We start from the raw sequence: 27,452 nt of genomic DNA on the forward strand, positions 1-27,452 counted from the left end.
AAAAATTTAATAAAAAAATTTAACAAAAAAAGAATCATAGGCATTTTCAAAATTTCTATGAAAATTATGTAATTTTTTAACTAAATTATAAAAAAAAATTGATGTGAATATTATGATGAAAATTTCTATGAAAATTATGGAGAAATATTCAAAATTTTGGTAGATATTATTGAAATTATACCTATTTTCACTTAGAAGTTAAATTTCCTTTCAATGTATTTAAAAAATAAAAATTTCACAGACATTTTTGATATTTTAAACTATAAATATAGTATCCAAACCATAGAATTATAATATTTCAAGCAAAAAGTAATGCTAAGGATACCAATAATTTGTACCAAAAGCTATACCAAGATGAGGTAAAACCTGATATGGCATTTAACTCCAATTCACATTATTCCCATGTCACCATTGATTTATTCAAAAACTTAATTTTTATGAATATTTTATTAGATTATTTTGAACAAAGTTTAGGATTTCTCTTTACCCCATTCTCACAAACAGCCACTTTCAATCTTGGCTTTCCACACCATATCCACAGAGACAATATCTGGTTGATGGGGTTTTCATCATTTTGCTTATAACATTTAAAAGTTTCTATTCGTTTAACGATATTCCTAGTTTTGAGAATCCATACAACAAAGTCATAATCTAACAGTGTGTTTGTTTTTCTAATTCCTTCATGTAATACAGATGCCTCCTAAATTGGTAATAACGATCCAATAAAAAAAGAAAAAAAGGCAACAAATCCATCCACTACCTCTTCATCAGAATTATAAGTGCTAACCGAACCCAATAGAACTTATGTCATACATATACTTATAGTATTTTCTCGTGTTTAAGAAAATAAAAAAATAAGTTACGAAAAATATTGGGTTCAATACTCGCGCCGCACTCTTAATTTGGCTTTGGATCCCATATACTCATCACTTTTTGTTTAAATTTGGGAAAAATAATAGAATGAAAGATGGAGTGTATTATTCTTTCCCCCATTTCTCCCTACAATTATGTGACAATGGAGCGACTAATAGTCGATAGACTTAAAATTTAACAATGGAGGACGCAACAATGGCTGCTCATGAGATGATAATAAAAGAACCTATAATGTCGTAAAATTTATTCAAAATAATCTAATAAAATATTAACAATGATTAAACTTGTTAATAAATCAGTGATGGCATGGCAATGATATAGGAAATTAAATTGGATGCCAACTCAAGTTGCATCTAATTTTGGTATGGCTTTTAGTACAAATTATTGGTATCTCTAGTATTACTCTTCAAGCAAATCATATTTCTTTTGTTCTATTACACAAAATGTATTCTTTGGGCGGATTTAGGGATTTTTTTTTTCGTAATTCCCTTTTAACAATATTCATATTGACCATAAATGATACACAATTAACTTTTCATTTGTTTAGTGTTAAAAAAAAAAAACTCATTGACATTAAAAAAAAATAATTTATTATTTACAAAAATACTATTTGTCATCAATGATAGATTATTATCAATGGGACCTACATATCAAATGATAACTTAAGTGAAACTATTAAAATGTTTATTTTTAAAGATTTTAGTAAAAAAAATAATATTATTAAATATCTCAATTAAAACTTAGCACATAAGCCTTTGACAGTCACCAATATTAACAAATACAATACTTTATTATTTAATATATAAAATATTCTAGATTTAAAACAAATTTTAATAAAATTTATTTATATTTATTTTGATTTTTTTAAAACTAATATTGAAGAAATTCCATTAGCACACTCTTTCTCATTTCTCATTTCAATTACAAGTTATTTAATGATTCAACGAAAAAGGAAGTGGAAAAATGAAAAATCCTTTCTTTCTTCGATCCTAAGTTGGAACTTACAGAATGAAAAAGACAAGTGAAGTCAACAATCAAATATTAATACCCCATCCTATTCTATACGCTTGAAAATACACCTCTCCAAGTCAATAACTTTTTTTTTCCTTGTTTTCTTTTCTCGGTAAACTCCAAATCGCTAACTTAAAATTAAAACTATCTCCCCCCCCCCCCCATAAGGGAATTATGTGCTTAAAACTTAAGGGAAAAAATATATGATTTAAAACAAATAGTAAGCTTTTCATATTTCTATTAAGCATTTGTTTATTATGCAAACTAAGTTAGTATTTTTTTTTTCTTTCTCATAATCCCTACTAATTTATGTAGGTACTATTAATTTTGAAAAAAAAAATTAAATAATTTTTGGTGTGCGCGATTAGAATTGAATAACGATAATATATAGTTTTTATAATATTTTTTTTCCACTAACCTAAATTCCTGGTTCCGACCCCATGAGTTGGTCAGTCTTGGTGTTAATTGGAAACTAGATCTTAGCCGTAAGAGAATAAATGCAAACAGACAAGAAAAAATAGGAAAGAAATGACACCTGAAAATATTTTCCACATGACTAAATATACAATAGAAATACAGAAATTAATACACTTATGATTAACCTTTTGGTAGGAATAATGGTGCATGAAAATCCTTCCCTTCTTTTAGGAAACTAGAGAATAAGTTCTAGTGTTTGGATTATTTAATTCTGGTGTGGGCAAATATCTCTGTTTTCAATAATGCCTTTGGGTGGTGTACATTTGGTAAGTTTTTTTAATCTTGGCAATCATGGTGATCAAGGAAGAGTTACCACTGTTTCCAATTGTGTTAGAAGCACAATTGATCATCATTTAAAATGCAATTCTTTGATACAATTGTGGAAGGATTTGTAAAGCAGAAAGTTGGTCATAAACTACGAAACCGAAACTGTTCAACATGCTAATCGTATCGCAATGGAGTGTTGCATTGCCTTTCAATCTAGTAGATCGATTTACAAGGGTTAGATATGAAGTTTGCAAGGATAAGATGTTGAAATGCAAGGTGCTCCCACTTCGAAAACAAACTCCAACCGAGCTCCTCCATCAATATCGTTTGCTACTTCGTTCACAGCTGCCTGATCTCCACTATACTATTTGTTAAATTATTGAAAAAAAAAAAAAAAAACCCAAAGGCTCTTATAAATAATCCCTATGAGTACAAACAATTATAACTTAAAATCTTTATATTACTCTTTCAAATAAAGCATCATATACAGTTTCTCATTTGTCATTTAAGTTTTTCATTTTATTTTTATGTAAATTTTTCGTACGCATAATCCCATGAATAAAGTTAACGTGCAAAGTAATTTAGAAGCCAAAAAAAGGGGCCCCAAAAAAAAAAAAAAAAAAAAAAAGCTAATGTAATAAGAAGTTTTGAATAAAGTACCAAAGGGGAAGCATTCGGAAATAGAAAGTATAGCGTTAATTAATTTCTATAATCTCTATTTCGTAATTTAAAAAATCAGTACTTTTATTTATTTTTGGATATATTACACTGCATATTTTTATGATTTCTCTTAATTACAACCAAATATTTTCATGAAGTTATAAAAATATAAATACGAGGATATCCGATTATAATAAAAAATAATCTCAAAAGCATGCAATGTAATATATCTTTTATTTTTTAATATATATAAATATAAATATATATATATATATACAAAATTTATAATAACTTCATAATATTACGTATAAAAAAAATAAAAAAAAACTCTGTAACCATAATCTTCTATTTACCTATTTATATATATATATATATATATATATTTTTTTTTTGTGTTTGTGTAATGCATTTTTAACTAATATATATTGTAATTATCCCTAATAAATTTTGTTAAATATCTTAAACACTTGATATAAAGTAAAGAAAAATTAAATTCTAATAGTGTTAAATTAATACCCAAGAAAAGTAAATGTTATAGTAATATATAAATATATATATATATATATATAAATATATATGTATAATGTATTCGAAATAGTTATAGAGGAAAGTGAAATCTTGCATTTGAAAATACTACATTGGTATGAAATATAGCGCAAAACATAAAACATTTTCAAACTTTGAAAAATGTGCTCTCTGATGGGGATGATGAGGTTGGGGTAACTTGTGGCAAAGCTATTATATTCATGGCATGTAATTAAATTTACTTTCTTTCAAAAAATTTCAAGGTGAGCCGTCTAATTTAAAAATCATAAGATTTACACATTCAATTTAATATGAGTCAATTTGATGCTAAACATGAGTTTTAGTAAAAAACAAATAATAATAATAATTAAAATATGACATATATTAATTAATCGTGTTTAATTTTCCTTTAACATTTTTAACTAAAAATAAATATTATATATTTGACAATACTATTTTAGTACCAAACTAGCATTTATCCTATGCAATGAACAGCATATATAACTATAATAGATAATTTTAAAAATAATCTATAATAATTAAATATATTTGAAAATTTATTTAAAAGTTTTAAAGTTAATAAGTATATTTAATTTTTTTTAATCTATATTATAAACGTTTGTTAAGAACTATAAATTTGATCTATATATATAATATTATTCAATCATAAAATTTAAATTCAAATGTATTTTTTGATTCCTTGGAAATAATTAATTTCCATATATTAAATACTCATAATGTAATTTATTTATTTATTATTATCATGGTTTAAAATAAAATTTAGTTTACAAATGGAAATGGATAGAATTTCCATAATATCCATTGAAATTTCTGAAATTTCGCCGAAATTTCGCCAAAATTTCTATGGAAATTTTCGTAAAAATATCCATATCAAATCCTTAACGATTTAGTAAAAAAAAATATAATTTCCATATAAATTTCTGAAATTTACATGAAATTTCCGCTGAAATTTCAAAAATATTCATGAAATTTTTTAATTTTTTTAAAAAAAATCATAAATATTCTTGATATTTAGTAAAATTTTATCAAATTAACTTTATTGACAATTTTTTTATCCTTTAATTGCCTTTTAAACATTTAGTCATATAAGTAAAATAGAATTAATTGAATTGAAAACATTAATAAGTTCTACTTATTGAATATCGATAAAATAAAAATACAAAAATTATGAATTATATTTTTGAATCTGGAAAATCTTACTGTAGAGAATATTTGTTTTACAAATGTGAGTAAATAGATGATGAAACATATACATGGAGATGTCACAACACGAAGAAGATTTGATTTCTATGAATTTTGGATAAATAAGGGTTGGAAGTCATTTTCATAACTCTTATTCAATGGTTATTTATGGAATGTCATCAAGTAGCAATTCATAGGTAGCATTTCAAACTCAACCATCAGAGAGTAGTAGTTATGCACATAATCAACCAATAATGCAAGATTCATATAGTTGGCATATTAATAATTATATGCAAAATTATCCAAAAAAAAAATATTTTCATAATTACTTCTCACATTTCACATTTCAAAATCAAAAAGAGGAAAAAACCAATAATTTTAAACCATTCAGAAATTCTATATTGTATTAAGATAACATTTATGAACTACAATATAATTGTAATAATCGTTTTATATATTTTAGTTAATAAATAATTTTATCATATGTGTTTTTGGACATATTTTTATTATTAATAATTTATCTATGGTCATTAATGCTTATTATAAATCAATTCACTAAGAAAAATATAACATCCATTCAATATTTTAGTAAGTTTTATAATCAATTTGATAATTGATGGATTAAATAAGCTAATTCTAAAGTTCAATAAAAATTTCTATTTTTTAAAACAAATTTCCATCATTTTTTTTAATTTTTTTTATCAATATTCGATATTTTCCAATGTATCTATGGAAATTTTCGTATTTTAAACTCTCGATATTTCTATCGATACCGATTTTTTAAATATTGATTATTATTATTATTATTATTTATTTTCTTATAAATACATTTTTATATTATAAGGTAAATTATTCATGAAATTCAAGTTAAAAAATATTTACATATTTAATTTTTTTTTCATCTGTAAAATTTAAATTCAAATATATTTATATAATTTAATTCAAATTCAAATGTATTTATATAATATTTTACATGTATAAAATTCAAATTCAAATTCAAATGTATCTTTTTATTCTTTGCAAATAATTAATTTTTCTTTGTTAATTCCTTTTAATATAATTTGATTATATTTATTATTATTATTATTATTGTTATTATTATTATAACCAAACTAACAATAATTTAGATTCAAAAAGAGATATATATATATATATACCATATATATATATATATACATATACAATTTCACTACCATATGTGTCTGCTTGTACATTATGATATAGATTAACACAAAATTATATATAATTTATGGTGTAATGTATATATTTTATTTTAATATTACATATAATTTGATTATGATCTACGTTTAATGTGTATGACAATATTAATTATAGTAAAATTATATATATATATATATAGTATTATATATATATATATATATTGTTTATTTAAAATTTATTTCAAAAGAAAAACTGGTTTTATATATATTTAGATTCAACCATAAAAGCTAAAAAATTTATACTTTTCAATCGACTATCTAATATTATAATAATAAAAATATATATTCTTAAATACAACCAATAAAGGTAATAAATTTCATGCTTTAAAATATCTGTTTCATTTGGTACTGATTAATATTTTGATAGAATCATAAATAATAAAAAATAGATAATTTTTTTATTGATGATTTCTGAGAGAGTTTGGAATGGTAATATGCTGCTATGTAGCACAAGATTTTTATATTTTTATGTATTATATAGATTTTTACCTATCTAATTTTTTCCTTCTATGGAATTTTTCTATTTAATTTTTTCTCTCTATGGAAATTAAATTCAAATTCAAATGCATTTATATAATTTAATTCAAATTCAAATATATTTAAATAACATTTTCTATCTATAGAGTTCAAAGTCAAATGTGTTTTTTGACTATTTACAAATAATTATTATTTTTGTTGTTGTTGTTGTTGTTATTTATCTTGTAGATATATTTCTACCCTATAAGGCAAATTATTTATGGAATTGAAATTAAAAAATATTTACTGATTTAATTTTTTTTGTCTATAAAATTCAAATTCAAATTTAAATTTATGTGTATTTGTATAATTTAATTCAAATTCAAATGTATTTATATAATATTTTCTCTCTATGAAATTCAAATTAAAATTCAAATATATTTTCTGATTTATTGCAAATAATTAATTTTTTTATATTAAATTCTTATAATATAATTTAATTATATTTATTATTATTGTTATTATTATAACCTATAACAATAATATGGATTTAAAAAGAGGCATATGCATATATATACTATATATATATATGTATGTATATAATTTACTATATATATAGTTTCATTATTATATATGTTGGTTTGTACATTATGATACAGATGAATATCAAATTATATATAACTTATGATATGTTGTATATATTTTGTTTAATATTATATATAATTTGATTATGACATATATTTAATGTTCATGAAAATATTAATTATAGTAAAATTATATATATATATATATATATATAATATTATTAATATATGTTTATTGTTTATTTAAAATTTATTTTAAAACAAAAATTGATTTTATATATATTTAGGTACAACCATAAAGGGTAAACTATTTAATACTTTTTGAATTAATTATCTAATATTATAATAATAAAAATATATATTTTTCAATATAACCAATAAAGGTAAAAAAATTTGTACTTTAAAATAGTTATTGTATTTGGTACTAATTAATATTTTGATATAATCATAAATAATTAAAAAAAAAAGGATGATTTTTTATTGATAATTTTGGAGGAAATTTGAAATAATAATATGTTGACACGTGGTACAAGATTCTTCTACTTTTATATATTATAAAAGTATATAAAAATATATAAAAATGTATTTTTATATATTTAAAAAATATATATAATTTTATAAAAATTCCCATAAATGTGTTTATAGGAATAAAAATTATATAAAAATATATAATTTTTATATATTTATTATTCAAATATATAACGTTCTTGGGAAATGATTTCCAAGATGTTCCCCCATCGGCCCAAATATACTTGATCAAAATATGATTTTCCTAAACCGTTCCATCTAATATAATAATAAAAATATATATTAATTGATCGCAAAATAAGATCAAATAATTTATTTTGAAAATAAATCTTATTTTGCTATGTTTAACAATTATTATTTATGATATTGTATTTTTATATCCAAATATAAAAATACTTTTATTAATTTCCATATAACTATATTTACAATATATTTAATTAAGGAAATTACATATATGCAAATACATTTTACGTATTTGACTTATTTGATAAATAAAATAAAATCAAATATTTTGCTTATTTTAAATTTATTTTAAAATTATTATCATATGTCATTTTATTAATTGTTTGATAATTATTTATAGTTACATCATAAGCTGATTGTAAATATATTTGGTTATAACCATAAAAATGTAAGATAATAAATAAATAAATAAATAATAAATAAAATAAAAATAAAAATGTGCTTTTGGAGGGAATTTGAAAGAATGATATGCTGATATGTGGGACATACTCTTATTCTTTTATATATTATATAGATTATAAATATACATTTATGGTTTATTTAAAATTTATTTCAAAATAAAATTTGATTTTATATATATTTAGGTACAACCATAAAAGGTAAAATATTTTATATTTTTTCAGTCAATTATCTAATATTATAACAATAAAAATATATATATATATTTTCAACACAACCAATGAAGATAAAAAAAATTTATACTTTTAAATAGTTATTCTATTTTGGTACTGATTAATATTTTAATAAAATCATAAATAATTAAAAAAAATGATTTTCTTTTATTGATGATTTTGGAGGAAATTTGAAACGATAATATGCTGACATGAGGCATAAAACCTTTCTACTTTTATATATTATAAAAGTATATAAAAATATATTAAATATATTTTTATATATTTAAAACATACATATAATTTTAAAAAAATTCCTGTAAATGTGTCTACTGACTAGGCATAAAACTCTTCAACTTTTATATATTATAAAAATATATTAAAATATATTTTTATATATTTAAAATATACATATAATTTTATTAAAATTCCTATAAATGTGTTTATGGGAATAAAAATTGTATAAAAATATATAATTTTTATATATTTATTATTCAAATATATAATACAAAAGGGTAATAACTGTGCTCTTTGAGAATGATCTCCAAGATCTTCGTCCATTGGCTTGAATATACTTTATCAAAATCTGATCTTTTTAAACTGTCCATCTAATATAATAATAAAAATATATATTAGTTGATAACAAAATAAGATCAAATAATTTGTTTTGAAAATAAATCTTATTTTGCTATGTTTAACAATTATTATTCATGATATTATATTTTTATATCCAAATAAAAAATATTTTTATTAATTTCCATATAACTATATTTGTATATGTAAAAATATTTAATTAAGAAAACTATATACATGCAAATACATTTTACGTATTTGATTTATTTGGTAAATAAAATAAAATAAAATATTTTGTTTATTTTAAATTTATTTCAAAATTATTGTCATATGTCATTTTATCAATTGTTTGATAGTTATTAATTGTTATATCACAAATTGATTGTAAATATATTTGATTATAACCATAAAAGGTAAGATAATAAATAAATAAATAAATATATGCTTTTGGAGGAAATTTGAAAGAAGAATATGCTGACATGTGACACATACGTTTTTTTCTTTTATATATTATATAAATATAGATATGACATAAAAAATGGCATTGTCAAATGTAATGTACTCTTTACTAGTGAGGATATCTTGGTTGAAAGCTATTAGATTTATGGCATATGGCTAAATCATAAGATAATAAATCATAAGCTTTAGACATTCAAATTTTTTTCTATACTGGTCAAGTTAGACATTCAATTTACATATGTGGTATCTGTTAAAAAAGAAAAAGAAAAAAGAATTCATATATGATATATTGCAAAAGAAAAAAAAAAGAAAAGAAAAATTAATGAAATTAAATCCATGCTAAAATTAAAGTCAATTTAGAATTGGATTGGGAGCTAACGAGATTGGAAGAAAATAAGTTACAAATTGTCTCATGATCATCTTATTGCCTATATATATATATATATATATATTGTTTAATTACACATATTTTTCCCATTTTCAGCAAAATAATCCATAATGTTGATAACCTACTAACATAATTGTCATTTATTTTAATTAAAAATTGGATGAAAAGGGAGAGGAAAAAAATCCAAAACTTGATACTAAAACAATAAAATAAAATTTCATTTTGCCGCCCATTTATATTTATTGTCCTTTTTTCTTTCGTCAAGTCTTATACTGTTCTTATTTCCAAAAAGTTTTACTTTGCTTTCTCTTTTTCAAAATTTTGGGGCTACTTTAAAATGTTGTAATTTTGTGCCTCTTACATGGTAGAAGTGGAGTTTTGCCAATGATCATTTATTTACTAGCGCAATAGAAAACAATTTACCCTTTTCTTATTTATCAGAGATGAAAAACATTACAAAAGATAGTTAATTAGGCCAGGTCTGGAATCAAAACCATATACTTAAACATGCAAGTTAAGAAGTACTTTACAAACCAAATGAAAATAACACAAGAGCAAAACGTCTTGGAGGTTAAGGCCACATTTGAATCCTTCTAAAATCTATTAACAACTTCAACACTATCAACAATTTGGAACTACCTCCGAAATCCCCTTTTATTTTTTTATTTTATTTAGTTATTTTTTTTTTTTTGGGGGAAATCTGTTTCTATATATATTTTTAAATTTTTTTAGATGAATCAATTGTCATAGTCCCAATGGACTCAAATGCCATTGGTGACAAAATATCTTCTTTCTAGATATGCATATACAATATATGAAAAAATTGGCATACAAGAGCTTCTAAGCTTTCATTGGTGAACCGTATAACACTGCCATCCAAATCTGACCGAAAAATACTTCAATTCTCAACAACTACATGACTTGCTTAAGAGGCAAAACCAGATATAGCAGAAGGCATGTCCTTAAGTGGCTTTCCATGAAGACAATGGCGGAGTGTCCGACTGCTTATAAGTAGGAATCCCAGTTGCATATCTGTCACCTTAACAGTATCCATTGAAGCAAAAGCCTCAAGCTCTGCCATCTCTTCTTGTGTCAGTTTAACAGCAAAAGCGGCAATGTTCTGGTTAAAATTCTCGATTTTGGTAGTTCCCGGAATAGGACAGACATCGTTTCCTTGGTGATGAACCCATGCCAGAGCCAACTGTGATGGTGTGCATCCTTTTCTTGCTGCCATTTTATTCAGCCGCTTGAATATTGTTTTGTTGTGCTCTAGATTTTCTGGTTGGAACCTGGGTAGATGCTGCAAGCAAATATACACATTCACATTACAATTGAATTATATTTTATCAAAAATCACATCACAACATAAGAAGTACCATTCAATGGTGAATGATTAGCGTAGTCTAGCAGAATCTTGCACTAAAATGATGAAGTTTATTGGTATTCTCTGAACCAAAGCTCTATGTTTGATAGCACTAATTTTATAATTAAGAACTGTATTTAGGTGAAAATTGACAAACCTTTCGACGGTCTTCCTTGGTCACTTCATCTAGTAATTTGATTAGTCCAAAAAAGTAACAGCTGAGAGAACGTCTACCCCCATTACTCAGGCATGAGAGGTATTTAACTGACAGACTATGAATGCTAGAGTTCATAACACAGTTCTCAGGAAAATTGATATGAAGGTAGACCCAAATAACATTAACCGATGCCAGACTTGAGAACTTGTTTACAAAGGTTAGAAAATTATGCGATAAACTAGTGACGTCAATATCTGCCTTAGACCAGCAGCTAAGACAAATGCTAGCACACAAAATATATGGCCTTAAAAATTCACAAAAAAGGAAGAACAGATCAGAAATCTAAAATCCAAAATAAAACAGATAGACGATGATCTCAATCGACCTCAAACCATACTTTTCTACTTAGCACCGATGACACCATCCACCTGTACTCTTATCACTGGTTACTCCATTGTGCTCAAATGACTTTAAGTCCTCCCTTCAAAACCTTCCAAATCAGCCCTTGCTCATATAAGCACCCACCATGTACTCTTATCACTGGTTACTCCATTGTGCTCAAATGACTTTAAGTCCTCCCTTCAAAACCTTCCAAATCAGCCCTTGCTCATATAAGCACTTCTTAACCGTCTGCTTCTAACTCTTTTGATTTACCAAAAGCCTTTATGATTACAAACCAAAAGCTAATGAAAGAGGAATCCTCATAAGATCAATTATATGTCTATAAATCCATATATGTATTAAACATATTAGATTTAAGTAAATAAATATTATTTTATTAATTTTTAATCTTTATTTTTAATTAATATTACAATTTTAAATAAGTATGTAATTTGATAATAAAAAAGTATAGTTAAAATTTTATTAATGGTAAATTTAGTATATTAATATTATAATTTAAATGGATTATAACAATGTTTGGTTGGATTGACATGTTATCAAACATATCAATTTGGATTAATTTTGAATTAAATTGGTCAATTGAAAATTGATATGTTTAGTAAAATAGATTAATTTGAATCAATTCTGAAGTTAATTAGATTTATCCAAAATTAATCATAATTATTGTATTTAATAATTGTATTAAACAGGATTATCTAAATTTAATCTGAATCTATTTGTAATAACTATAAACTTATTAAATTTATATCGTTTTCAAATCATATTATAATGCTATCCCTAACTATTCCATTGGAACTCATTTTGTAAAATATTTTTTGTTTTTTTAATCATCATAGATTTATTATTATTATTATTATTATTATTTTGAAGAATCACTATAGAATATTGAATTACAGACGTGATGTAACACTTGCACCTTTTTTTTTTTAAATGAAATAGTTACTTGAGGTTGCATAAAATAGTCTTGTAGGGCATTAATTATTGACCTTCGCACGATTGACGGGTGGTGATTTGGCGTGGGTGATTATTATTGGGTTGGTTACAGCGAGCGACCAAAGCATTCTCTTATTCCCCAAGCCCACAAACGTAGGCTCTTACAATCACAAAAACACAAACAAGCTATGCTGTTACACCATCGAATGGGACTGTTTATTTGGGAAGTACTGTTAAGGTCTCCATGGACGAATAGGTGGTAATAAAACCCAATGGCCGGTAAGAAATCACGATGGCATTTGTTCTTTCTTCCCAGGGCTCAATAATTGAAATTAATTCAATGGTTATAATTAATTCAATTTTTTTATAATTAATTGTAGTTAAGAAAAATATATTATATTCTATCATGCCTAGTAAAAATATATGCATATAAGTTTATATTTATTAAGAAAAAAATACGACAAAAATAACTAAAAATTTTAGATTAATTATATAGTTGAAAAATTACAATTAATTATCATATTTAAAAAATATATAGTTAATTATATTCTTATAAAAAATTATATGATTTTATATTTAATAGGAACAAACATCCATTTGGGAAATATTTCTTGTCCCATACACCTAGCTCGGGCCTAAGAGTAAGAATTGAAAAGCTCCTAAATAATTTTTTAAAAAAATGATAAATATTCAGTTTATATATTATGTTGTTACCACATGTTTATCAAAAACGAATTAATGTAGGAGTGCTGAATATAAATTGAATGTGCGATAATAATACCAATTTAATTAGCTTAGTTATTTATCAAAAGAAAAATTAATTAATGATTGAAAAAATTAATAAATATAAATGTTTGATTGATTCTAATATAGAAGTTTAGAAAAATCAATAAATTTTTAAATAAAGCCTCTATATTTCCAAAAAAATAAAATCACTATATTTCATAAAATAAAAAAATTATAAAATACATATATTAAATCATTTTTGGGGGCTTTTATTTTAGTGTAGAGCTAAACAATTGCCTCGCTTACTTTATTCTTAGGTGGCACTTACCTAACTGATAATTATTTTAAAGAATCCACATATATATATATATATATATATATTGATGAAAAAGCAAGTTTTTCAAGTTATGTAGCTGGCTTCATCCACTTGGATCATTATTAAAAAAAAAAAAAAAAAAAACAAAAAAACTGTAGTTTATGTAAGCCTAGTAAAATTTTATACGATATGATAATACGATATGAATCCATATTATAATTTATGGGTTTGAGTTAACAATATCGTATTGGATTCGTATCGGTGTCATTCAATAAGATCCAATAAATTAATGAATTTTAACAGATTAAATATGACAATACTTGATAAATCCATTAAAAAAGAATATTTTTGTAATCACATAAATTTTATAATATTAAAATTACTCAATTAATTGTTAAACTATTAATTTTGTTCATTTTTAGTTTAATTTTTAAAAACTCTAAACAAGAATCTTTGTAATTTAAAAAAAATATATTATTTTATTATTTAAAAGTTAACATTAAATTTAAAATTTAAAATTTATATTTTTTTAATGGATTAATGGATCGGATAACGGATTACAAGATAATTTATCGAATAGATTCGAATTTATTTATTTTCACACGAAAACTTAACAATTCCTGTTTGAATTAACTAAATTTCACATTAATACCAGATAATATAATATGAACATCATTCAATACGACATGTTAGCCTGACTGTTCCATTGGGGTTGACTTTGTAAAATGTTTTTTTTTCTTACGTCACTATAGAATTATTATTATTATTTTTTTTTTCCGAAGAATCACTATAGAATGTTGAATTACGGATGTGACGCAACACTTACTCTTTGTTTTTGGGCTTACCTATATAATTTATTTTGCACATACGTTAATACTTTTTTTGTTTCCTGCTAAAAGGCACATACTTTGCACTTGAGACCGCATAATTTAGACTTGTTGGGCATTAATTATGGACCTTCGCTCGATTGACAGGTATTTAACGGGCGCGGGTGATTATTATTGGGTTGGTTGGCAGCGGGTGACGGAAGAATTCTCTACTATCCTAAACCCACCAACGTGGGCTCTTACACTCAAAAACACAAACTCCAAATGTCCATTTTCTGTCTTTTTGACCGCTTTCCACTGACAACTCTTCTTCAGTCTTAGCTTTTATCCTTAGTTCCTCCCATCCATCTATATATATATATATATATATGTGTGTGTATGTGTGTGTGTGTGTGTGTGTGTGTGTGTGTGTGTGTGCGTGTATGTACCACTACTGTCAATCAGTTTCTGAAAATCCTGACAGATTATTATAGGCAAAAGAGAGAGAGGAAAAAGAAAAAAGGAAGAAGAAAAATTGTAAGTAAGAAAATGGCGCAAGTGAGAAGAATCAAGCTCAGTTCACAAGGTCTAGAGGTATTGGCTCAAGGACTTGGCTGCATGGGCATGTCGGCTCCCTCCAAAGCCTGAATCCGATATGATATCTCTCACCCACCACGCCATCAACTCCGGAGTCATTTTCCTTGATACCTCCGGCATCTATTGTCCTTTCACCAACGAAATCCTTCTTGGAAAGGTCAATGGTGTTTCAGATTTTATATATATATACATATATATATATATATACATCCACTTCAGTATAGATTATTATTATTATTATTTAAATTTTGGGTTAGTTTTGGATTTTGATTTGGTGAATTGAAATTGGCAGGCACTGAAAGATGGAGTGAGGGAAAAAGTAGAGCTTGCTACTAAATTTGGTATCAGGTTTTCTGACAGAAAGAATGAGATTCGCGGCGATCCTCAGTATGTGAGAGCAGCTTGTGAGGGCAGTTTGAAGAGGCTTGGTGTTGATAGCATCGATCTCTATTACCAGCATCGGATCGACAGCCGGGTCCCAATTGAAGTCACGGTCTGCTCATTTTCTCCTCTTTCCTTTTGATCAAATTTCATGATTTCCCTTTTTTGTTTCTTTTGATCATGAACTTCTTAAATGGGGTTTTTATCAAATTTCCAACTATATATGTGTTGGGAAAATATCATAGATGAATATATGTAAATACATGTGGACAATTTAATACAAAATAAATAAAAATAAATACAAAATAAATAAAGCATTTTAGAACCTGTAGGTCTTTGAAATTGATCTACTTTCTAGAAAGGTTGACCGAGGCCTGCGTGATACCACAGTGTCCTTAAGACGTTTTACGCCCACCGGTGCAGGAGTTTTGTAACGAACATCTCCCAGGATACAACGGCTGTAAAAGCTTTCAGATTCAGCACCTCTGAAGCTTTTCTCTTCGAACTCTCTGTGTACCTTCACTTTACCACTATTTTTTTTTTCTGTATTTCCTTCCAAAAATTAAAATTGAAAAGAACGTTCTAGTTCGTGTAACCTTCAAACTCTCATAAGAAGTTATTCTCCCATAAAACTCTCTCCCACTATTATCAAAATATTATTTTATTTAAAATATTATAACAAAACTCAACAACCAAAAACCCAAATCATTCACACTTGTGGGCCTAGGCCCAACTCTAACAATCCCCCATATGAATGATTTGATTTAAAAATACAAACATGACTCTAGTGGTAAAGCTCTACAGTCGGAACCTGCATAGAATAGGTAGATGTTACTCTTTGAACCTTCCCTTGAGAGACTACATTTTTTTTACTGACTTATGGTAGAAGCGATATCTTTGAACCATTTCGTCTTTTGTGTAAATGACAACATAGCCCACACATGATTCCTTCCTGATACACTTCAGTTCTCACTGTTGTGTTCATTTTTGGCCCTGAACACCTCCCTGGTTCTACAAGAGTTTCTAAAGAATTGTGCCCTAAACAATTCTCCTTTGAAGCGGCCACTCTTCTCTCTCACATAGGTGATTCCTATTTCTTTTATAATCAGCATACCTATGCATAGATTACTAAACACACGCTTATAGGAATCATTAAAAGCATACTTTTATGCTTAACCTCTTTTTATCACTGTTTCATCATAGGAATGGGCAGAGGATTAACCCCCCACAGTGATCCATACTAGTCTTTACAATTGAGTTGTCCCATTGAACCTAGATCTTAGGATCTCCAGTCAACTAGGTTGGGTTTCCATCGTATTGACTTTATTCACGGGCTTCAATCCCATTCCCCTCGATGACTTCTCAACTAGTTCTCTATTTAACCCTTTGGTTAGCGGATCCGCAATGTTATCTTTTGACTTTACATAGTCTATTGAGATAACTCCAGTTGAGATTAATTGTCTAATGGAATTGTGTCTACGACGAATGTGTCTAGACTTCCATTATACATAATATTCTATACCCTGCCAATCGCAAATTGACTATCACAATGTAAACTTATTGCTGGCACAGGTTTAGGCCACCTCGGAATGTCCTCTAAAAATTGGCGTAGCCATTCACATTTATCTAGAGCAATAAACTCAGATTCCATAGTGGATCGAGCTATCACAGTTTGTTTCGAGGACTTCCATGTCACAGCTGCACCTGCTAATGTGAATACATAGCCATTAGTGGATTTTGAATCCTTTATATCTGATATCCAATTTGCATCACTGTATCATTCTAATACAGCAGGATATCTTGTATAGTGCAGTCTGTATTCACGAGTATATTGTAGATATCTTAGTACTCTAACGATCCCTTTCCAATGATCTTCATTTGGATTACTCGTGTATCTACTTAGTCTACTTATTACGTAGGCTAAGTCTGGTCTGGTACAACTCATCAAGTACATCAGACTTCCAATCACCCTAGCATATTCTACTTGAGATACACCTTCTCCTTTATTTTTGGATAAGCGTAAACTCATATCTATGGGTGTTCTGGCTATGCTAGTATCATCATTACTAAACTTAGCCAGTATTTTATCTACATAATGAGTTTGACTAAGAATGATTCCATTCGAAGTTCTCGTGATTTTCATACCTAAAATCACATTTGCAAGCCCCATATCTTTCATGTCAAATTTAGAATTTAACATGGCTTTTGTAGTTCGGACCATATTGTCGTCACTACCTACTATGAGTATGTCATCTACATACAAACATAGAATAACATATCCATTCTCTGTATCTTTTACATAGATACACTTATCACATTCATTTATTTTGAACCCATCTTTTAGCATGGCATTATCAAATTTTTGATGCCATTGCTTTGGAGCTTGTTTAAGTCCATATAAGGACTTTACCAATCTACAAACTTTCCTTTCTTGTCCTGGAGTAGTAAAACCCTCAGGTTGCTCCATGTAGATCTCTTCCTCTAGATCTCCATTCAGAAAGGCTGTTTTCACATCCATTTGATGTACTGCAAGATCTCGCAATGCTGTGATTGCCAGTACCATCCTTATGGAATTTATCCTCGTTACTGGAGAATAAGTGTCAAAATAATTAAGGCCTTCCTTTTGCTTATATCCCTTAATTACAAGCCTTGCCTTGTATTTATCTATTGTTCCATCTGCTTTCATCTTTCTTTTAAAAATCCATTTGTAACCCAAAGGTTTACAACTTGGAGGAAGATTTACCAACTCCCAAGTGTGATTCTGCAGGATGGAATCAATTTCACTTTTAACCGCTTCTTTCCATAAATTCCCTTCAGGAGAATTTATGGCCTCTTGGAAGCTTTGAGATTCACTTTCTAGCATATAAGTAAGAAAATCCGGACCGTAGGTATTTTCAGTTCTTACTCTCTTGCTACGTCTAAGCTCAACTTCAGTTTCTTGTTCTTGATCACTATCATGATTATCATCATAAATAGTATCATAAGTTCGTTTAGACGTACTCGGTCCTTCTTCCACTTTATATGGAAAAATGTGTTCGAAAAATGATGCATTTCTCGATTCCATTATTGTGTTATTGTGTATATCAGAAATTTCTAACCTATACACGAGAAACCGATATGCATTACTATTTTGTGCATATCCTATCAAGACGCAATCAACATTTTTGGGACCTATCTTCACCTTCTTAGGTGTAGGTACTACTACTTTAGCTAGACACCCCCACACTCGTAAATATTTGTAGGAGGGTTGTCTTCCCTTCCATACCTCATAAGGTGTCTTTACCTTATCTTTTCGGGGCACCTTATTTAAAAGGTCATTTGCCGAAAAAATGGCTTCCCCCCACAAGTTCTGAGGTACTCCAGAACTTATCAACATTGCATTCATCATTTCTTTCAAGGTTCTATTTTTCCGTTCAGCCACGCCATTTGATTGTGGCGAATATGGTGGAGTAACTTAATGTATTATGCCATGTTGAGCACAATACTCTCCGAAAGGAGTTACATACTCTTCACCACGATCACTTCTGATCACTTTAACTTTCCTGTTGAGTTGATTCTCAACTTCCGTTTTATAGAGAATAAATTTCTCTATAGCTTCATCCTTGCTTTTAAGCAAGTATACATAGCAGTATTTCGTGCTATCATCAATAAAGATGATAAAATACTTATTACCGCCTCTAGTCGGTGCGAATTTTAAATCACATATATCACTATGTATTAAATCTAAAGGTTCGTTATTTCTATTAATTGTTTGATATGATGACCTCGTTAATTTTGCTTCCACACAAGTTTCACACTTATGATTGGAATCAATTTCAAATGTGGGAATATGATTTAAGTTAATTAATATCCGCAGAGAATTAAAATTAACATGTCCTAGTCTACCATGCCATAAAATGGAAGACTCAACCAAGTAAACAGAAGAACTACTAGCTTTATTCATTTCTTTAGGCCTTACAGTCATTACATTCAGCTTAAATAAACCATTGACTACATAGCCCTTTCCCACAAACATCCCAAATTTAGACAAAATAACCTTGTCTGACTCAAACACTAAGCGAAAACCATGTTTGCTCAGCAGCGATCCAGATACCAGATTCTTGCGAATGTCTGGAACATACAATACATTATTCAGAGTCAGCTCTTTCCCCGAGGTCATCTTCAGGATTACTTTGCCCTCACCTTGGATTTATGAGGTAGCGGAGTTACCCATAAATAGCTTCTCCCCATTCTTCTTTGGCTCGAAGGAAGTGAACATACTCCTATCCGAATACACGTGGCGGGTCGCACCAGTATCTATCCACCACTCTCTAGGATTAGATCCCACCAAGTTCACTTTAGATATCACAGCACTTAGGTCAATATCGTCAACCTCTTTAGTGATGTCCTCCATCACTTGTGCTTGGTTCCTCTTTCTTTTTGGCAGCCTACATTCAGTAGCTCTGTGACCCATCTCGTCACAGTTGAAGCACTTGCCTTGAAATTTGGCCTTTTTAGAGATTCCTCCTTTTGGCCCTAGCTTAGAAGCTTTTCCAATTTGCTTCTTATTCTTGGAGCCCTGACCATGCTCCACAACATTAGCCTTCAACACGGCCTTCGAAGTTCTCTTATCAGACTTCCTGTTGTCATCTTCTATGCGAAGCTTGCTAATAAGAGCCTCCATATCCATCTCCTTTCTCTTGTGCTTCAGATAATTCCTGAAGTCACTCCAACTCGGAGGTAGTTTCTCAATCATGCAGGCCACTTGCAATGCTTCATTCATTATCATCCCTTCAGCAAGCATTTCCTGAATCAGCACTTGCAACTCATGTACTTGATTCATTATTGACTTTGCATCCACCATCATGTAATCCAAGAATTGGCCTGTAATAAACTTTCTTGATCCCGCATTCTCGGTCTTGTACTTTCGGTCCAGTGTTTCCCACAGCTCCTTTGCTGATTTCGTGCCACAGTATACACCATACAGGGCATCAGACAGGCCATTAAAGACATAATTCCGACATAAGTAATCAGAATTATTCCACGCATCCACCGCCATGAGAGTCTCCTTATCACTCTTTTCATTACTGGGTGGCGCATCTTCAGTCAAGTATCGCGCAAGTCCCAGGGTGGTCAAATAAAATAGCATCTTCTGCTACCATCTTTTGAAGTTTGCTCCATTAAACTTCTCAGGTTTCTCTGCATGACTAGCAGAAGGAGGCATCTGAATTCCAGAAGTCTGAGTGGGCATAGTCCTATTGTCTCCACTTGCCATTTCTGTAACATCACAAAACAAAAATCAATTAGTTGTTATTTTCTATATTAACAAACTAATTATATGCAATTTCCATAAGGAAAACACACAAAAAGTGATTTTTAAGGATCTGAATACACCACAAAAAATTACTGTATACACCCTAAAAATACTATTCACAGTCACTATTTACCGGACTGTTCATGCCACGTGCCACCATGCTGACGTGGCCTGGCCACAAGGCTGAGTTGGCACCCCTGCCACGTCATCATGCCACTGATGTGGCACCCGCCACATAATCACAATGATGATGTGGCACCATGCCACGTCATCGCTCGACACACGCGGCACCATGCCACGTCATCAGACCGCTGACGTGGTGCCCCGCCACGTGATCATCCTGGTGATGTGGCACCGCCACATCATAACCATGCTGACGTGGCACCAGGCCACGTCATTACATTGATGACGTGGATATGCCACGTGGTGATCCTGTTGGCACTATTTACGACACGTGTCACTACTAGAGACAGACACGTGTCACCTGTAGCAGGTCGACACATGGACTGTCCAGAGCATGAAACGTGGCCGTCCGAGAATGAGACACGTGTCATCTGTGTCAGGTCGACACATGTTCCACCCGTTGGGCGACACGTGGCTCATTGTTTGGGCGACACGTGGTAAGCCCATTTACCATTGGACCGGTTCTCTTGGGCCTTGATCTCAATTGTGCTTGAGTCCTGGGTTGAACAGTAGCCTGTTCTAACCTGGTCTGGGCTTTAGAACTGGACCTGACCCAATAACATTAGAAAAACCAGCCCAGCCTTTCATATACAGCCCAAACCTTATTACTTTTCTTCTTCAACCTTCAACCGGGTCATTTTGACCCGGTTTCTCTGGTAAACGGGTCATACGACCCAGCAACAATTTTCCTTCTCTTTTCCACTCTCCCAGTGGCCAAAAAATTACCGAAAATACACCAATATGTTTAAAAATTTATGGGCAATTCAATTTTGAAAAGATTTTTGATCAAGAACAAAAAATTAATAATTACCCATAAATTTTTATACCCACGGGTTTAATAAAATTTTTTTTTCCTTCTCTTGTTTCAACGGTGAAACACACATGGAAATATTTAATCAATATATATATATATAAGCATAAAAATGCAATATATACACAGTAAACAATAACATAATAAACAACTTAAATTTCCACATTATATTTACATATATAAAAATTAATAAAGCGTCTTAAGATTGTTGGGAAAATATCATAGATGAATATATGTAAATATATGTGGACAATTTAATACAAAATAAATAAAAATAAAGCATTTTAGAACCTGTAGGTCTTTGAAATTGATCTACTTTCTAGAAAGGTTGACCTAGGCCTGTGTGATACCACAGTGTCCTTAAGACGTTTTACGCCCACCGGTGTATGAGTTTTGTAGCGAACGTCTCCCAGGATACAACGGCTGCAAAAGCTTTCAAATTCAGCACCTCTGAAGCTTTTCTCTTCGAACTCTCTGTGTACCTTCACTTTACCACTATTTTTTTTTCTGTATTTCCTTCCAAAAATTAAAATTGAAAAGAACGTTTTAGTTCGTGTAACCTTCAAACTCTCATAAGAAGTTATTCTCCCGTAAAACTCTCTCCCACTATTATCAAAATATTATTTTATTTAAAATATTATAACAAAACTCAACAATCAAAAACCCAAATCATTCACACTTGTGGGCCTAGGCCCAACTCTAACAATATGTATATATAAATGTTTAACCTCGTTATGATTGATGAATTTGCGTTCGGTATTTGCATTGTTATGGAGAGTGTATATGTAATTAGATTATCAGATAGGGATTGAAAAGCTTGAATTTCTATTCCATTTTGTACTTAATTTGAATTTCTAACCTGTAGGTGCTATATCTATATAAATGTTGTATTTTGGTAATATATTTATAAACATGGTTTTCATATTTAGGATACATGTTGTTGTATTTTCCATGAATAATTTGCATAGAAACATTCAAAATATAAGAATTTCTCTTTCAAATACAACAATGTATGGTAAAAAGCTGCAGCTATAGCTCTGTTGCAATTGTCATCCTCTGGTAGCAATCTTGTCAAGAATAGCTTACCACTCAAATAAAAGTGTGTTTTGGAATAATGTACTGGAACCAAATTCTATGGGCCTGATCTAATTTGTGCACTTGTTTTTATCAGGGCAAATTCATAGCTTACTGCTTGGTTGGAATTACACAGTATGTTTGTAGAATTATTTTTTGCTCAGTCTCATTATTTCGATTTATCTAGTTTCAATTACCATAGTTTACTGCTTTGCCTTACAATTCATTTGATATTCCTACTCCTCCTACATCCTAATCTTCAATCATGAGCCTGTTTATCCTAGTTCAACCAAATGAGAGAATAATTTGAAGAACAAACCGATCAAAGCTTTCCAATTAGAAGTATCTTGCTGGAGTTTCCTCGCTCTCTCTCTCTCTCTCACATCATCATCTCCTTGTTTACACACACAGAAGAAATGTATTGTTGGGTAATTAATAAATTACCATAGTATACATTTTCAGTTTTTCCTTTATATGACCTACTCATATTTTAGCTCTGCTTCTGAAAAAAATGTTAATCTAAGCCTAGGACTGTGTGGTTAATGAAGATTGATGTCCAGACAATATATATTTAGTTTAGTAGTAATAAGCGAGTTACTTTTCTAAGACACTCAACCACCGAAACAGAGAGACAGAGAAAGGGAAGAAATCATCTCATATATGTATTGATAAATCTTAAGAATTCCATAAGACAATGTTAGGATCATATTTTGTTTTCATAACCTTTGGAAACTTAGAAAAAGGATATTTTTCTTTCATTAGTTTGTCGAGTATTTACTTTGGTCCAGTTCTTAAAAACTTTGTTTTTAAGTTTACTAGAAAAGATGATCAACTCCTTCAGCCCTTGCATTGTTTTTGTCCAACTTTTAAGAAGCAACTTTCAATCCAAGTGTATATTTAGAGCAGTTATGCATGATCACTAGTTTGCTGCTATATGACTTTTTTTATTAGCTGTTAATGTTTTGGAATTTGAGTGTGCCTCAAAATTTCAGATATTTTGAGAAATAAAGCACGTTGTTGGGAATTTTCCTAATATTATTTACATTCTGTTTAACAAGGTGGGGGTGCTAAAGAAACTGGTTGAAGAGGGTAAAATAAAATACATTGGTCTATCTAAGGCCTCTGCTGCAACAATAAGAAGAGCTCATGCTGTTCATCCAATAACAGCCGTGCAGTTGGAGTGGTCCTTGTGGTCGAGAAATGTTGAGGAAGACATAATTCCTAGCTGCAGGTGAGGCTTAATAGAAAAGTAAGTAATTTTATTCATAAAGTAGCTACTCATGTCCTAATGCTTTATTTCTATACTTTGTTAGGGAACTTGGCATTGGCATTGTAGCATACGGTCCTTTAGGTAGAGGGTTCCTATCATCTGGATCCAAACGGTCTCATCCGTGCTTTGTATGTTGAGTGAGTATGCCTTTCAAGAGTGAGGAACTCCTCTAAATATGTAAGAGAGAACATCATATAGTCTTTGGCTTGCTCCTTTTTCTTTTCTTCTTTCCAAATAATCCTCAATCCTTTTTTATAAGCAAGCAAGGGTCTGCTTGAGGATTCAACTGTAAAATAGCTTATTGCCTTGAAGAACTATACTTTAAAGCTGGGATTCTTAAGCCAATCTAGAAGCTCTTCAGCTGAGTAATCTTGAAGAGGTTTTGAAGGTTTGTTCAAACCTATGCAGGCTTTTCTTTTGCCTTTGTCCTGATCATTTTCCATCATCTCGCTTGCCTTTTTGACAATGACTTGCAACTTATTTCTTTTTTCTCCAACAATGATGGGTGAATTCATCTTCATTAGACAAATAATCCATGTAACAGTCATAACCTGGTTCACACATAGAGGGATCACAATCCCAGATGAAGTGTCCATCTATGTGATTGATGTAGATTGCCTTTCCATCAAGTTTGAATTGGTGAATGGGAATCTGGTCTATGGGTGAATCAGCCTAATAGTCTGTATTATAAATTGAGATCATCATCGTTTGGAATGTTCCTTTTGGAGTTGTGGATGGCTCAGGCTACGAGAAAGTGGCTTTGATAGAATCGCCTTCCTTTCTTCTGAAAGTTAGGTCCATGGAGACTAGAGGCTTAGCTTGGAGAGCTTGTAGCTGGAGCTTCTCGTAGTTCGTAATCATTTAAATGGGATTATCTTTTGCATTTATTCTGTTGATATTTTTCAGGGAAACGGGATGATAGATACGCCTTCTTCAGAGCCACAGTCTGAGTTAATAAAGACTAGATCTGTTTTAAAACCACTGATATATAAATTTAAGGCATGGTTCTGAAGGTGATATGCCAGCTTGTAATGTAGAGTAGCAGCAAAGCTTTCAACAATCTATTCAGCTCTATGTAATCGTACCTAAATCTTTAGGAGTTCAAGTAGCTTAGGTTCTTTTACTGGAATGTTAAAATTTAGGTAAAATGTTAGGACAATACTTTCATCATTTAGCGTTCTTAGTATTGTACCTATGGCAACATGTTCATACTGTACAATAGTATGGTTTAACAGAGCTAATCTAGCAGTAACTGGAAGACCCGTTCTTCCATGAAGAGTCAAAACTATTTTAATGGCTCCAAAATGGATATACGTATGTCTTTCCGTAACAATTTGATATTAAATAGGAGTGAGCTGGGAGACTTCCTGTTTGGTCATTAGGTTTCAAAACAGTTTTCTGTTTTATAAAACATAAAACTATTTCCAAAACAAAAGATTATCTGTTTGGCCATCAGTTTTCAAAAACAGTTTTAAAAAATAAATTATAAAAAAAAAATTAAAAAACATAAAAATGATGATTTCTGTTTTCTGTTTTTTAGTTTTGAAAACTGTTTTCAAACATTATTGGTCAAACATCCTTGTTTTCAGAAAACAAATAAAAATAGTTTATTATTATTTTTTTAAAAATAATATTTTGAAAACTAAAAACAGAAAACATGGTCAAACAAAATCTTATATATTACTTTTCGGAGGAAGTAGGGATCAAACAACTATTCATTCTTGAATACTGGACAAGCTGTGGTATTATCTATTAATATTATTATTATTCATTAATTCTTGTTAAATCGGAGAGTTTATTAATAGGTGAATTTTATTAAGAAAAAATGTTGTTTTTTAAATTTAAAATGGTTTTTATGGTGAAAACGAAAGGTAAACCATAAGTTGACTCTGAGAAAAGTTAGGCAAAGGAGGAATATGAGTAAATGGAAAGAATAACATTTTTCAATTGTTTATAAAAGAATAAAATTGGTATTTCCTAAAAATAAATAATTAATAAAAAAACAACATTTAATGCCCTGGCAAGAAAAATGATATGTTGTTTGTTAGGAATTGATAAGATAGTCACCTAAATAATGTAAAATGATAAAAGATTTTCAAAGAAGAACCAATTAATAATTGACCACATAGCCAAAGATACTTGAAAAACTGGAAAATAGTGTTGTATTGTCTATGTCTGCTAAAAATTAAATATTATTAAAATACTAAAGTAAACAAATTATATATATTTAAAAAATTAAAATTAAAAACAAAACCAAAATTCGAACATGTTATAACATCGTCATTAAGGAATTGGTACTTGACCCTTTTTTTTTTTTTTTTTAATATGTACTTATCATTGTGTTTTTATATTTATTTTTTTAGAACCTTCCTTTTGAGTTTCTATTTCTTTGTAAATTTTTTCTTTTTTCTTTTTTCAGTCGATTTGCAATTTCTTTCTTGAAAATATATAATTGTTCACAGAAATAAGAAAAAAATGAAATAAAAAATTGCGTTAAAATTTATAGGTTGATCTAGACGACTTAAGACATAATAAATGTAAGTAATAAATTTTGTTTTTTTGACGAAAATAAGTAATTAATTCACTATCTCATTTTTTAAATATTATGTCTTTAAAATATTTTTATTAAAAACTGGACGAAAAGGGAGGGGAAAAAAAAATTCAAGAACTTATACTGAAACAACAAAATAAAAATTGATCAAGCTACCATTTATATTTATTATCTTTTTTTTTTATCAATTTTTTTTTTAAAAATTTTTTTAACTTCTTTAGGCTATTTGATTTCACACCTCTTACATGGAAGAAAAATGGACTTTTACCAATAAAGAAATTATTTACTAATTAACTTCTTTTTGATAAAATTTACTAATTAACTAAATATAAAACGATTTATTTTTCTAATTTATCAGGGAAAAAAAAAAAACAAAATATTCGACAAACGATAAATTAAGTTGGCTGGAATCAAAACTATATATTTAAACATATTTAAACATGAAAGTTCAGAAGTACTTCACAAACTAAGTGAAAAACACACAACACAAAACAATTTATTTTTCTAATTT

At 28.8% G+C, this 27,452-nt stretch overlaps 1 protein-coding gene and 1 pseudogene across 1 annotated transcript; one reads left to right on the forward strand and one right to left on the reverse strand.

Moving 5' to 3' along the window:
- Window positions 1-11,040: 11,040 nt before the first annotated feature.
- Window positions 11,041-11,733, reverse strand: LOC132803085 (probable aldo-keto reductase 2; annotated as a pseudogene).
- A 3,464-nt stretch (window positions 11,734-15,197) lies between these two features.
- Window positions 15,198-25,675, forward strand: LOC112492202 (IN2-2 protein). The gene is given in 4 exon segments (XM_060815612.1): window positions 15,198-15,413; window positions 15,415-15,535; window positions 15,671-15,871; window positions 24,179-25,675. Coding segments are annotated over 4 exon segments (582 nt in total). The 5' UTR covers window positions 15,198-15,330; the 3' UTR covers window positions 24,356-25,675.
- The last annotated feature ends 1,777 nt before the right edge of the window (window positions 25,676-27,452 follow it).

Source organism: Ziziphus jujuba, chromosome 3, assembly GCF_031755915.1.
Source record: "Ziziphus jujuba cultivar Dongzao chromosome 3, ASM3175591v1".
Classification (NCBI taxonomy): Eukaryota; Viridiplantae; Streptophyta; class Magnoliopsida; order Rosales; family Rhamnaceae; genus Ziziphus; species Ziziphus jujuba.